The following is a 16,007-nucleotide window of genomic DNA, read 5'->3' as shown; positions in this document are numbered from 1 at the left end:
GATAGTGGCCTTCAACTCTTCTGCGTTTTTGGGTCTGGCATTCTGCATCTTCCTTTTCACAATACCCCACAGATTTTCTATGGGGCTAAGGTCAGGGGAGTTGGCGGGCCAATTTAGAACAGAAATACCATGGTCCGTAAACCAGGCACGGGTAGATTTTGCGCTGTGTGCAGGCGCCAAGTCCTGTTGGAACTTGAAATCTCCATCTCCATAGAGCAGGTCAGCAGCATGAAGCATGAAGTGCTCTAAAACTTGCTGGTAGACGGCTGCGTTGACCCTGGATCTCAGGAAACAGAGTGGACCGACACCAGCAGATGACATGGCACCCCAAACCATCACTGATGGTGGAAACTTTACACTAGACTTCAGGCAACGTGGATCCTGTGCCTCTCCTGTCTTCCTCCAGACTCTGGGACCTCGATTTCCAAAGGAAATGCAAAATTTGCTTTCGTCAGAAAACATGACTTTGGACCACTCAGCAGCAGTCCAGCTCTTTTTTCCAGGGTCAACGCAGCCGTCTACCAGCAAGTTATATATATATATACACTACCGTTCAAAAGTTTGGGGTCACCCAAACAATTTTGTGGAATAGCCTTCATTTCTAAGAACAAGAATAGACTGTCGAGTTTCAGATGAAAGTTCTCTTTTTCTGGCCATTTTGAGCGTTTAATTGACCCCACAAATGTGATGCTCCAGAAACTCAATCTGCTCAAAGGAAGGTCAGTTTTGTAGCTTCTGTAACGAGCTAAACTGTTTTCAGATGTGTGAACATGATTGCACAAGGGTTTTCTAATCATCAATTAGCCTTCTGAGCCAATGAGCAAACACATTGTACCATTAGAACACTGGAGTGATAGTTGCTGGAAATGGGCCTCTATACACCTATGTAGATATTGCACCAAAAACCAGACATTTGCAGCTAGAATAGTCATTTACCACATTAGCAATGTATAGAGTGTATATCTTTAAAGTTTTGATTGATTGAGATATTGATTAAGACTAGTTTAAAGTTATCTTCATTGAAAAGTACAGTGCTTTTCCTTCAAAAATAAGGACATTTCAATGTGACCCCAAACTTTTGAACGGTAGTGTATATATATATGTATATGGATGGATGGATGGATGGATGGATGGTTCCACACAGTAGCTCAGTTACTAAGGATCGAAAGGATAATGCACAGAAGGGCACAAAAAGAGGGCAAAATCAAAAGGTATAAAGTAGACTAAAAATGTACCATAGTACCAATATAAAATATAACATATATGTCATATTTACATATTATATACTATTTACATATTATATATACTGTATACTCGTATATATTATATTTTATATAATATATACAATATATAGCAAATCCCAGTTACCATGTACAATATTACAGTATATGTAACAGCTGCAGCAACAAAAAAAAAGGCCAACATAAAATAGATAGTAGATCCAGCAGAAAATATACGTTATAAACAAAGAGAGGTAGCTAACATAGAAGCGGTCAGGTAATAGACAGATATATATATATATATATACTGTATGTATATACAGTCAAGAAAATAAGTATTTGAACACCCTGCTATTTTGCAAGTTCTCCCACTTAAAAATCATGGAAGGGTCTGAAATGTTCATGGTAGGTGCATGTCCACTGTTTGAGAGATAACCTAAAAAGAAAAATCCAGAAATCACAATCTATGATTTTTTAACAATTTATTTGTGTGATAAAGCTGAAAATAAGTATTTGAACACCAACATTAATATTTGGTAGAGTAGCCTTTGTTTGCAATAACAGAGGTCAAACGTTTCCTGTAGTTCTTCACCAGGTTTGCACAGACTGCAGGAGGGATTTTCGCCCACTCCTCCACACAGATCTTCTCTCGATCAGTCAGGTTTCTGGGCTGTCGCTGCGTAACACAGACTATCAGCTCCCTCCAAAGATTTCCAATTGGATTTAGGTCTGGAGACTGGTTAGGCCACTCAAGAACCTTGATATGGTTCTCACGAAGCCACTTCTTGGTTTTCCTGGCTGTGTGCTTTGTGTCATTGTCATGTTGGAAGATCCAGCCACGACTCATCTTCAATGATCTGACTGAGGGAAGGAGGTTTTTGGCCAAAATCTCACAATACATGGCTGCAGTCATCCTCTCCTTAATACAGTACAGTCGTCCTGTCCCATGAGCAGATAAACACCCCCAAAGCATGATGCTACCACCCCCATGCTTCACAGTAGGGATGGTGTTCTTGGGATGGTACGCATCATTCTTCTTCCTCCAAACACGCATAGTGGAATTATGACCAAAAAGGTCAATTTTGGTCTCATCTGTCCACAAAACTTTCTCCCATGACTCCTCTGGATCATCCAAATGGTCATTGGCAAACTTAAGATGGGCCTTAACATGTGCTGTGTAGTCCTGGGCTGATTCCTCACCTTTCTTAGCATCATTGAGACCCCACGAGGTGATATCTTGCATGGGGCTCCACTCTGATTGAGATTGACCGTCATGTTTAGCATCTTCCATTTTCTAATGATTGCTCCAACAGTGGACCTTTTTTCACCAAGCTGCTTGGCAATTTCTCCGTAGCCCTTTCCATCCTTGTGGAGTTGTACAATTTTGTCTCTGGTGTCTTTGGACAGCTCTCTGCTCTTAGCCATGCTGAATGTTTGGGTCTTACTGATTGTATGGGGTGGACAGGTGTCTTTATGCAGCTAACGACCTCACACAAGTGCATCTGATTCAGGATAATACAGTGGAGTGGAGGAGGACTTTTAAAGGCGGACTATCAGGTCTTTGAAGGTCAGAATTCTAGCTGATAGACAGGTGTTCAAATACTTATTTTCAGCTGTATCACACGAATAAATTGTTAAAAAATCATATATTGTGATTTCTGGATTTTTTTTTTAGGTTATCTTTCATACAGTGGACATGCACCTACCGTGAAAATTTCAGACCCCTCCATGATTTCTAAGTGGGAGAACTTGCAAAATAGCAGGGTGTTCAAATACTTATTTTCTTGACTGTATATATATATATATATATATATATATATATATATATATATATATATATATATATATAGCGTGAGAAATGTCAAGTGTGGCGTATAGCGCGAGAAATAGTTAAAATGCTTGACTCTCACACTCAATGCCTGAGTCTTGGCAGCTCTGTGTTAGCGCTAATGTTAATGCAAGTGCTAGAGCTAGTGTTAATGCTAGAGCTAATGTTTGTACAAGAGCTAGTACTAGAGCTAATGTAAGTGCGAGAGGTAGTGTTAGATTTAATGCTAGCAGTGGTTATCAAATATTTTCTGTTATGCCCCCCCTTCCCCACTCTCCACCGTGACTATAAATAGTATAATTTGTCTATAGAATTGTTCTAACTATACCTCTGCATAACATTGTACGCTTATTAACATTTAAGGAAACAACACACCGGTCTTTCCTCGTCTTCCACCGTGGTTACAGTGAAGCCAAGTGCTACATACGCTTCGTCATATTCTGCTACGGCAAAAAATAGGATGTGAACATGCCGCGCCCACCCCACAAAATTTAGAAGGACTGTTAGAGTTAGTGCAGTGCAAGAGCTAAGGCTAGAGCTAGTGTTAGTGCTCTAAATAGTGCCAGAGCTATTGTGAATGGGTGCTAGTGCAAGAGCTAGTGTTAGAGCGAAAGATAATGCTAGTGCTTGTGCAAGAGCTAGTGCTCGTGTGAAGGTGTTGTGCTAGGGCTGGTGCAGTGTGAAATGCTGGAGCTAGTATAGTGTGAGAGGTCGTGCTTGAACTAGTGTTAGAGCGAAAGCTAGTGCTTGTGCAAGATCTAGCGCTAGAGCTTGTGTGAAGGGTTAGTATTCGAGCTAGAGCTAGTGCTAGTATTCGAGCTAGAACTAGTGCTAGTGCAGTGGGAGAGCTATTGCAAAAGTCAGTGTTAGTGCTCGTACTAATGCTGGTGTTGCTACAGCCACACGGAGCGCCACCATCTTACTTTTGCGTCATTACATGTATGCTGTATTATTATTATTATAACGACTTGTGTTGAATGAGGTGGGTTTTCCGTTTTTCTCCGCTAGAAAAAGAGTAAATGGGCATTTGTTTTAAAAATGTGTATTTTTGATTTAGAAAAAAAACCTGCGAATATTGCAGAGTATCAAATATCAAATCCGGATGATATGATTAAATATTCCGAATTTGCATATTTGGCCATGACATATCTGCAAAAATTGAGTAAAAAATCTGTAAAGGCAAAACATAGTGAGCAACATGAATTACATTTAAAAAAAAGGATATTTTAGATGGGGAAGGGGCCCACAGTACCCGCTGCTCGTTGAGAAGAGCGGTACGTGTCTCATGTCAGAGTTGCCAAAAGACTTAACTAAATTTAAAAAAAGATTATTAGGAGGGCTGTGATTACTTTCTAAATATAGGTTTGCAACACCGATTACTTCTGCTCTGTCTTCTTATTCTCTGGCAGACCAGGTGCACTGTGATGTGTTAATGAGCCAGCAGAAACATGTATGATTTATATGTCATTTAATGAAATAAATGTGGACTTCATTAAGGTTTGACATTAAAGCTAAAAAGAAAAAAAACTCCAAACATTTGTCTGTAGTCAAGGAGCTTTTCCCTATTATGAAAGTGGTGATTTAGAACAACTTTTGAAGTAACCCTTTCGCCAGTGTTTGCGGTTTGATGATATTTTAAAGCGGCTATGTGTCAAAACCAAAAACAAAACATTTCACGTGCACATTGTGACGACTCCGATTCCGCCTCTTTTATTTTTATAAGCCCGCTGCAAAGTCGGACATAGCTGTGGCCGAGTTTACACGGTGCGGTGGTTTTGGGAACGTTGTCCTTTTAGGTCCAAGCAGACATTGCTGGCGGTCTGGAGGAGGAATGGATCTGTCAGCAAAAAAGACTTAAAGTATTAAACATGTGACAGAAAAGTTACACAATGAAAAAGTAGAGCATGAAGGGCCGACACCTGGAAGTCTGATCGAAGTTCAAGCAGTCATTATCCCACCTGTGTGGTAATCATATACAGTTTATATACATGGATGTCTTGGACGTGCGTTTCCCACCTACGCCTTCAGTGATGTCCGACTTCAATGATTAGCTCTCAAAATAACATCATTGATGTCCCCACATGACCATTGCTGGAGAAAAACTATACAGAAACACATTTACGCACTAATGGGCATTTTACAGAACAGGTTATTTTCTGGCACATTTAAAAATCAATAAACCCGCATCAGCAATTAAAACATATTTTATGTGGTAGTGTCAAAATTTAAATTGCAAAAAACGAAATAAATGTTAAAAAATAAAAAATAAAAATATTTCAACTCACAATTTGTAGCACCCATTCGACGCCGTATAGCCCCCCATTGTCGGTTGATTCGAGTGGAATTGGCGGGCATTCCTCCATTTCATCGTCTCACAACTCTTTAAATATCCTTCTTGAAAATGGCCTTGCAAATATATACCTGCCACCTAATCAACGTTTTGTTCTCCTTCTTTGTGGGTCAACACTTTCTGCTTCCTGCTAAGTTGCAACTTAGCAGGAATGACAAGTGAGTATCCGATCACAGTCTCGTTAACATCAGGCTACCTAGATAGGCTACTGTCAACAACTCGTGATCTGATTGGCTATCGCAACTGTCTATCAACTCTTTGTGTTCTCAAATTCATCCGCTAACGGTCCCGGTGAGTATCCAATCACAGGATGCGTAAATGTCACGTTCAACGTAAGACTTTCTATAAGGCCTTACTGACAACAACTTGTGGTCTGATTGGCTATCGCAACTGTCTATCACCTGTATGTGCCCATTCACCTAATGCGCATAGACGCCTGCATTCTTGATTCTGAAGACCCCCGGCAGATTTGGTACAGCATGGCAACATAAGATAGCTGAATTCTGATTGGATCAAAACTCTAAACTAAAAACAACAGCGCTGGAAGGAGCATAATATGACATGAAGAGAATATGAATATTTTTAGATATTTAGGGAAAGTACATTATGATCATGATTTCTGGTTCTGTTAGGCCATCGGAGACGGCCTTGTTGGCCCTGACGGCACACCACTGCTTGGACGCCTCCCCATGAAGCTGTGTGCTAGAAACTAAGCTAATTAGCTCGTATTATTCCAATTAAAAAAGATTAATTCATTTTTAATCTCTCTACTCATTTAATTTGTTAAATTGTTAATTATTCTGTTTATTCTTATAGCACTTACAGCTGTCTTTATGAATTCATTGAAAACTGAAAAGTACAAACTCATTTTCCAATGAAAAATGGTGTAAAGCCATTGAATCCAGTCCAGGCACCCAACACTTTATGCATAGAATGATCATACTTTTACACGCTAAAAACAATGCACGATGCATAACATGGCAAATGAACAACAATTTTACCTGTTATTGAGATTAAGGTTAAAGATTAAAGTACCAATGATTGTCACACACACACTAGATGTGGTGAAATTTGTCCTCTGCATTTGTCCCATCCCCTTGGGGAGCAGTGGGCAGCAGCGGCGCCGCGCCCGGGAATCATTTTGGTGATTTAACCCCCAACTCCAACCCTTTGTTGCTGAGTGCTAAGCAGGGAGGTTATGGGTCCCATTTTTATAGTCTTTGGTATGACTCGGCTGGGATTTGAACTCCAACCTACCGATCTCAGGGCAGCACTCTTGATGGCAAAATGCGGCAAGAAGGAAGCGCCGTTACCTTTGAGAGTTTGGCTAGGCTTGTCGCAGCACTGTGGTGCGTTCACTGACACTCTGGAAACACGGTCTCTAAGGCTCTCGTTGACTTGGATTGGACAGAGCCACTAAGGAGTGTTTACTCGTACAGAAACCGAGACAGTGTATTAGGGATGTAACGATGTTGAAATTTCATATGACGGTTATCAGTATTATTACAGTATCCTTGAATGTGCTCAAAAAGTACTGAGACACACACTAAAGTCTTTTAACCAAGTTGTATTTAAAATTAATATATAGGCAACACACACACAATATACTTTCATTTGCAGAAAAAAACTCAAAAAAAGTTTTATTATTTGAAGTTTTGAATATGTTTATATTCTCTTAATTTGTAAAGGTTTTAGAGTGTTTAATATTAAAGACAAAGGTGTTTGTAAAGACGTTAATGTGTCTTGTATTCATGTTAGCCTTCAAGCAAGCTAGAGATTAGCAGGCTAGCTGCTTATTCAGGAAATGATCAGTATTAACTTGTTTTTCTCAGTTTTCCGATAATTACAATTTGAAACTGTAATACAAACCATATGAAATTGTATCACAGTTTATCGTTATAACTGTAATTGTTATATCCTTACAGCAGTGATTGTCAAGCTCCATCTAGTGCTACGCCAAATAATCATTTGATTAAAGTACAGTGTTTTGTTTTCCTGTATTCAAAAACAGTGTTACTGTTCCAATGTTGTGTAATGTTACAGTGGCCAAAAATAATAAATATCCTTGTTAAAAAAACCTATGCATTGTTTCTAATGAATACTTAGGCCTACTAAGCTAGTGTATTTTAATGTTGGTCATTATTGAGGTATTTGGAGAGCAAGGTTTTTACTGAGATGGTACTTGGTGAAAAAAGTTTGAGAACCACTGCCCGACAGTATACAAAAACGTGATGACAAATGATGTAAACTTTCGCCTAAAACTGGGACAAATGAAAACCAAGGTACTGCTGTAATTGCTCTTATTTTTTAATGAATAGTTTTGTATTTTTCTGCTACTTTTCCACATAAGCTGCATTCTTTAACCAAACTTTTTTTCTGTCCTAATTTTTTTCCCTTATCACTTAAACTGTCAATATTTTTTTTTATCTGCTTATTAGAAAATGGAGAAATGTATGGAGAATTGAACCCGAAACTCAAATGAGTTTTGCAGAAGTTTCTAATTTTATCGAGACAAAGCAAAAAGTTTCGACCACTTTCTGTTTGTGACGCCCAAGTTAAATGATAAATGATAAATGGGTTATACTTGTATAGCGCTTTTCTACCTTCAAGGTACTCAAAGCGTTTTGACAGTATTTCCACATTCACCCATTCACACACACATTCACACACTGATGGCGGGAGCTGCCATGCAAGGCGCTAACCAGCAGCCATCAGGAGCAAGGGTGAAGTGTCTTGCCCAAGGACACAACGGACGTGACTAGGATGGTAGAAGGTGGGGATTGAACCCCAGTAACCAGCAACCGTCCGATTGCTGGCACGGCCACTCTACCAACTTCGCCACGCCGTTGACATAGTGACATTAATGCGGACTTGGGTTTTTCCCTGGCCACATTTTCCTTGACAAGTGTGCAACGTTGGGAGGTTTTAGTCTGAAAAGCTCTGAATTCCAGTGTTTGTTTGGCTCATGTGGGCAGACCAAACGTCAAGAATGTCATCAGATAGGCCTCCGTCTCTCAGGCCAGTCACTAAGTAATGGACAATTTAGACATTTTAGCTCATTTGGATTGCTGAGGATTAGACGCTTTGTTTGTTGTTTTTCCACTTAGTTTATTTCCTCTTCCCAGTTGGGAATTAAACAGGAGAAACATGTGTTTTCAATTGACAGTTTCACAAGGACCAATTTAAATCCCTCCATAGTTGATGCTGTTGCTTTGTGCGTGTCGAATAAATGTTGTTGGAAGCAGACAAAACACACAAAGCCTGTAAGCTCCTTTCTCACTCCTATGTGGGCTCCAACTGTAAATAAACCACAGCAACACTTCTGATGGAAAATATGGCCAGTAAGTAGATCTCATCCAAAACATGCGTCTTCACTTTTGGACATGCATTCAACATGTATCTTCATGGGATGTCAGACGTAACCTGCCGGAAGACAATTAAAAAAAAACAAAAATATATATATATCAATTTAAAGTAATTTTTTGTTAATTTTTTTATATTTAAATTTGTCAATGTTACATTTTGATAAATATATATATTTTTTTCACATAGCTTTAGTAACAATAATACATATTTAAATATAATATTTGTCAATGTGTTACATTTTGATAAATATGTGTGATTTTTCATACAGAGATTTATGCTAATTTAATTTAAAAAAAACAACAACTGGTAATAAAGCTATGTATTTATACTTTAATTTGACAATACGTTCAATTTTGATATGTGTATTTTTGCACATAACCTTGATAACAATTAATAATGAATGTTATTTAAATGTGATATTCAATAAATGTATTTTATTTGAATTTGTCAATGCAAAACATTTTTCACATAGCTTTAATAACGACAATTAACTATAATAAGTTAAACTGAATCGGCATAAAGTTGTGTATTTAATTTTTGATTTGACAATTGGTTTAATTTTGATAGATATTTTAAATGCATAAGTAAAGATATATAAAAAAATGAACATAGCCTTTAATAATAATCATTACTGCAAGTGTAAACATGCATTATTAATAATAAAAATAATTCTAAGAATCATAATATAATCCTATATATTACTATGTTCAATATTATTGATCATTATAATGGCTTTATTTGTTAGTATAACTGAATTTGAATAATAGTAATCATAACTTTACTACTACTAATTATATTAATAATTGAAATAAAATGATAGTTTTATTTTAAATAACTTAATTGTTGTATTGATCAACGTTCGTGCTAATTTTATGGGATGCACTATACAGCATCAGAAGTAATTGCAGAATGCCTGCTGGAATACATTGTGGTCGTCTTCCCCCATCTATTTCTAGTTAGAAGTGTATTTTGCAAAGTTGCGTCAAAGAGACTTTTATGGCTATTTAAAACATGTGTCTGGTAGTTGGCCTCCATGACTATAAATACAAGATCAAAAAACAAATATAAATAAAATACAGTATGTAAGAAGATACTTTTGGTTTATTATATTCTGTTTTATGGTTATTTGAAGAAATGAAGTATTTATTTGTCATTTATGGCCATATAAATCCCTAACATTGTTGGCCATCTAACAGAAAAAACACAATACTGGAAGTGTTATCTAGATATAATACATACTGTACATCAAATATATCAAATACTGTGTGTCTTATTCTTGGTTTAATACAGCCTGTTTTATAGCTATCTAAAACATATGCTAGTTGCCTTTCTGATTTTTTTTTTTTTCCTCTCTCATTTGTGTCGCCAGTGAATTTGTATCGTGGCTGATGGAAATCGGTGAGACGGGCAACCCGGAGGAAGGCGTTCATCTGGGTCAAGCGCTTCTGGAGAATGGCATCATCCACCACGGTGGGTACTCCCAACTAGTTACCTCCCAGATAACTTTGTACTAGAGCATGTCATTCGCTAAGCTAACCTCATCTAACAAGCACGCTGCATGCTGCAACACTCACTCTGCAGAACCTCCACTTGTTTTATGTCTTAGCAGGTGTCCATCATTTAAACCTTCCCTTCAGACATGTTAGGTAAGGGAACTTACCGATTAATATCCTCTGGTCTGTGCATGTGTTCCTGTATGGTTAACAAACCAGTTTAGTGGATGAAGCTTTTCTGCCTTTTTTCCCTTCCCCCGCACAAAACTGTGGCCGTCTTAATCAATCCACGGTGCTTACAGTATTTGCTTCCTCAGAGCACAACTAGAAACATGCGGGAAACATTGCAATGTTTGTAATATAGATAATACAGTAATAGTTTAGCCTTTTTTCAGTATTCCTAAAAAAGTTACTTTGAAGTACGTCATGTTTACACTTGCACTACTCAACATATCCGAACAGTAGTAGAAGGAAGCACAGCTAAACACAAGCTATATTGAAGTGCATTACGGGTTTACACTTGCACAATTCAACATGTCAGAACAGAAGTCTGAATAAGCCAAGTTTTAACACAAGTTAAATTGAAGTACATCACAAGGTTACACTTGCACAATATACCATGTCTAAAAAGAAGTAGGAAGAAGCTGAGGTTACCACCAGTTACAGTAAAGTACATTACATGGTTGCGTTTGCCCAATTCAAGATGTCGGAAAAGTAGTCGGAAGAAACCATGTTTAATAAAAGTTCCATTGAAATACATTACATTTTTACACTTGGACAATTCAACATGCCTGAAAGAAGTAGGAAGAAACTCAATTTAACACAAGTTACATTGAAGTATGTCAACTGTTCACATTTGCAAAAATCAGTATGTCTGAGAAGGAGTAGAAAGAAGCGGAGTTTATCACAGGTTATATTGAAGTATATTACATAGTTGCACTTGCACAATTCAACATGTCTAAAAAAAAGTAGGGAGAAGACACAAGTTACAAGTACTTCACTTGTAAAATTTAACATGTTGGAACAGAAGTAAAACAAAAAAAAGAAGCTGAATTTAATGCAAGTTATATTAATTACATGTTTTTACTTGCACAATACAACGTGTCTGAAAAGAAGTAGGAAGAAGCCAAGTTTTAAACCAGCCTTATCAAAGTACAAACCCCGTTTCCATATGAGTTGGGAAATTGTGTTAGATGTAAATATAAACGGAATACAATGATTTGCAAATCCTTTTCAACCCATATTCAATTGAATATGCTACAAAGACAACATATTTGATGTTCAAACTGAAACTTTTTTTGTTTTGCAAATAACCATTAACTTTAGAATTTGATGCCAGCAACACGTGACAAAGAAGTTGGGAAAGGTGGCAATAAATACTGATAAAGTTGAGGAATGCTCATCAAACACTTATTTGGAACATCCCACAGGTGAACAGGCAAATTGGGAACAGGTTGGTGCCATGAAATGCTCAGTCATTCACAAACAAGGATGGGGCAAGGGTCACCAATTTGTCAACAAATGTGTGAGCAAATTGTTGAACAGTTTAAGAAAAACCTTTCTCAAGCAGCTATTGCAAGGAATTTAGGGATTTCACCACCTACGGTCCGTAATATCATCAAAGGGTTCAGAAAACCTGGAGAAATCACTGCACGTAAGCAGCTAAGCCTGTAACCTTCGATCCCTCAGGCTGTACTGCATCAACAAGCGACATCAGTGTGTAAAGGATATCACCACATGGGCTCAGGAACACTTCAGAAACCCACTGTCAGTAACTACAGTTGGTCTCTACATCTGTAAGTGCAAGTTAAAACTCTCCTATGCAAGGCGAAAACCGTTTATCAACACCCAGAAATGCCGTCGGCTTCGCTGGGCCTGAGCTCTTCTAAGATGGACTGATACAAAGTGGAAAAGTGTTCTGTGGTCTGAGTCCACATTTCAAATTGTTTTTGGAAACTGTGGACGTCGTGTCCTCCGGACCAAATAGGAAAAGAACCATCCGGATTGTTATAGGCGCAAAGTTGAAAAGCCAGCATCTGTGATGGTATGGGGGTGTATTAGTGCCCAAGACATGGGTAACTTACACATCTGTGAAGGCGCCATTAATACTGAAAGGTACATACAGGTTTTGGAGCAACATATGTTGCCATCCAAGCAAAGTTACCATGGACGCCCCTGCTTATTTCAGCAAGACAATGCCAAGCCCCGTGTTACGTCAACGTGGCTTGATAGTAAAAGAGTGCGGGTACTAGACTGGCCTGCCTGTAGTCCAGACCTGTCTCCCATTGAAAATGTGTGGCGCATTATGAAGCCTAAAATACCACAACAGAGACCCCCGGACTGTTGAACAACTTAAGCTGTACATCAAGCAAGAATGGGAAAGAATTCCACCTGAAAAGCTTAAAAAATGTGTCTCCTCAGTTCCCAAACGTTTACTGAGTTTTGTTAAAAGGCCCTTTCCCAACTACTTTGGCACATGTTGCAGCCATGCAATTCTAAGTTAATTATTATTTGCAAAAAAAAAATAAAGTTTATGAGTTTGAACATCAAATATCTTGTCTTTGTAGTGCATTCAATTGAATATGGGTTGAAAAGGATTTGCAAATCATTGTATTCCGTTTATATTTACATCTAACACAATTTCCCAACTCCTATAGAAACGGGGTTTGTACATCACATGTTCACATTTGCAAAAATCCGTATGTCTGAGAAGGAGTAGGAAGAAACTGAGTTTAACACAAGTTATATTGAAGTACATCACATATTTATACTTGCACAATTCAACATGTTCGGGGAAAAAGTAGGAAGAAGCCGAGTTTAGCACAAGTTACATTGAAGTACATAACATGAGTACACTTGCACAAATCAGCATGTCTGAAAAGGAGTATGGAAGAAACCAAGTTACATTGAAGTAGATTACATGTTTATACTTGGACAATACAGCATGTTTGGAAAAAAATTAGGAAGAAGCCAAGTTTCAAACAAGTCTTGCAAAATGTAACATGTTGGAACAGAAGTAAAAAAAATAAATCAGAATATAACTCAAGTTATATTGAAGTAATTACCTGTTTATACTTGCACAATACAACATGTCTGAAAAGAAGTAGGAAGAAGCAGAGTTTAACACAAGTTATATTAAGGTACATCACATGTTTACACTTGCACAATTCAACATGTTCGGGCAAAAGGTAGGAAAAAGCTGAGTTTAGCAAAAGTTACATTGCAGTAAATAACATGGTTACACTTTCACAAATCAGGTGTAGGAAGAAACCAAGTTTAAGAAGTTATATTGAAGTCAATTACATGTTTATACTTGGACAATACAGTATGTCTGGGGAAAAAAAGAAGGAAGAAGCCAAGTTTTAAACAAGTCTTATCAACATACTTGCCAGCCCTCCCGTTTTTAGCGGGAGAATCCCGATATTCAGCGCCTCTCCCGACAACCTCCCGACAGAGATTTTCTCCCGACAAACTCCCGGTATTCAGCCGGAGCTGGAGGCCACGCCCCAAAAAAAAAAAGGCTGCCGCAGCTGCGATTGGACCTGACCAGCCTCCAGGTACAAGTACTGAAGTACCAATTGCTTGCCAGGGAAGATCTTCCCCAGGAAGCAAGGATTGACCGGTTTTGGGCCATGCTAGGGAGAGATGGAAGATTCCACACTCTCGTGCATTTGATGAAAGCACTTTTGTGCGTGCCACACAGCAATGCATCATCAGAGAGGGTGTTCAGCATGGTTAGAAAAATAGTGACAGAGAATAGAAAGAGGATGGACAATTCAACCCTTAACAAAGCATTGTACTTTCAAGTACAACAATGAGTAGATGAGTGTTGTGTGCGTGTGTGTATATGTGTAAATAAATGAACACTAAAATTCAACTATTTCTTTTATTTATATATATAATAAAATAAATAAATAAATATATATATATATATATATATATATATATATATATATATATATATATATATATATATATATATATATATATATATATATATATATATATATATATATATATATATATATATATATATATATATATATATATATATATATAGCTAGAATTCACTGAAAGTCAAGTATTTATATATATATATATATATGAAATACTTGAGTTGGTGAATTCTAGCTGTAAATATACTCTCCTCTTAACCATGCCCCCCGCCCCAACCACGCCCCCTGAGAAGGAGTAAGAAGAAGCTGAGTTTAACTCAAGTTATATTACACAACATCACATGTTTACACTTGCACAATTCAACATGTTCGGGAAAAAAGTAGGAAGAAGCCGATTTTAGCACAAGTTACATTGAAGTACATGGGGATGGCGTGGCGCAGTTGGGAGAGTGGCCGTGCCAGCAACCTGAGGGTTCCTGGTTCAATCCCCACCTTCTACCATCCTAGTCACGTCCGTTGTGTCCTTGAGCAAGACACTTCACTCTTGCTCCTGATGGGTCCTGGTTAGCGCCTTGCATGGCAGATCCCGCCATCAGTGTGCGAATGTGTGTGTGAATGTGGAAATAGTGTCAAAGCACTTTGAGTACCTTAAAGGTAGAAACGCGCTATACAAGTATAACATGGGTACACTTGCACTAATCAGCATGTATGAAAAGGAGTAGGAAGAAACCGGGTTTTAACACAAGTTATACTGAAGTACTTTACGTGGTTGCACTTGCATAATACAACTGAAAAGCTCATTTTAACGCAAATTACATTGAAGTACATCCCATGTTTACGCTTCCACAATTCAACACAACAGAAAAGGAGTAGGAAGAAGGCGATCTTATTAAATCCTACCTTGTCCATACCTCCACAATTACTGATAGCTGGACTTCCTGTAATCTTCACGTATTATGTTACCAACTTTGAAAACAAAGTATAAAATATTCCATAGAAAGTTAGAAATAAAAAACAAATGCAAATGTGCTGCAGCTGTGAGGTGTGTGTCTTTTTAATGTGTAAATGCTGTTTTAATTACATTTGCAGTTCAGCCCTTCTCTATAAAATGTTTATTTCTGTCACATACTGTAGTCACAGACAAACACCAGTTTAAAGCTGAGCCCGTCTTGTATCGTTTTCGCTTCGATGACGGAACCTACCACCCGAAAGGTGACATGCACGACGTCATCGCCAAGGTAAGAAAAGCCGGACGACATCCATTTTCACATTTCACACCACCGCAATCGTTTTAGTGATGCTTTTTTCCCCTCAGGGTGTTCGCCTCTTCTGTCGCCTTCACAGCCTCTTCACTCCTGTCATCAGGTACAGCAGCCATGTTTTTTCTCACACTCCCAAAAAAATAATCTATATAAAAACAACATACAAGTTTTAAAGGAGGGTCACTTTTTACAGGACATATGTTCATTCTACAGGTGATTTTATAAAAATTATAATTATCAGTACCGTAATTCAAAGGAAATTAATGTATTTTAGCTTCACACCATTATTAAAACTTGCATATTTTATAGAATATTTTAATGATCCTACATGTATAAAATTTAATTATCTTCTGTATAATAGTAAAATAAAGTAAAATTACTCACCTGTTGAAAGCCCTTGAGAAACAAGAGTCAGTACATACTGCCGCCTACAGGTGTTGTGGATATATACATGTTGTAAATGTATTTACGTAAAAAATATTAGTTTTTATGTATTTGATGTGTATTAGGTTTTATTGTTGTACTTGGCAGCCAGACACGTCCCTATGTGGAAATGAGTGACATTTCTACTTCTATGCTTTACACATTTCCT

At 37.7% G+C, this 16,007-nt stretch overlaps 1 protein-coding gene across 1 annotated transcript in view; it reads left to right on the top strand.

The window, feature by feature from the left end:
- Nucleotides 1–16,007, top strand: part of prex2 (phosphatidylinositol-3,4,5-trisphosphate-dependent Rac exchange factor 2) — a 230,730-nt gene that overhangs the window by 72,373 nt on the left and 142,350 nt on the right. Inside the window, exons 11-13 of the mRNA XM_062021283.1 lie at nt 10,134–10,234; nt 15,288–15,391; nt 15,469–15,518. Of these exons, the coding sequence (XP_061877267.1) occupies nt 10,134–10,234; nt 15,288–15,391; nt 15,469–15,518 (255 nt within the window). The remainder of the gene's footprint in view (nt 1–10,133; nt 10,235–15,287; nt 15,392–15,468; nt 15,519–16,007) is intronic.

Source organism: Entelurus aequoreus, linkage group LG15 (assembly GCF_033978785.1).
Source record: "Entelurus aequoreus isolate RoL-2023_Sb linkage group LG15, RoL_Eaeq_v1.1, whole genome shotgun sequence".
Taxonomy (NCBI): domain Eukaryota; kingdom Metazoa; phylum Chordata; class Actinopteri; order Syngnathiformes; family Syngnathidae; genus Entelurus; species Entelurus aequoreus.
The sequence above is the reverse complement of the archived record's forward strand: the minus strand, read 5'-3'. Positions and strand labels throughout refer to the sequence as shown.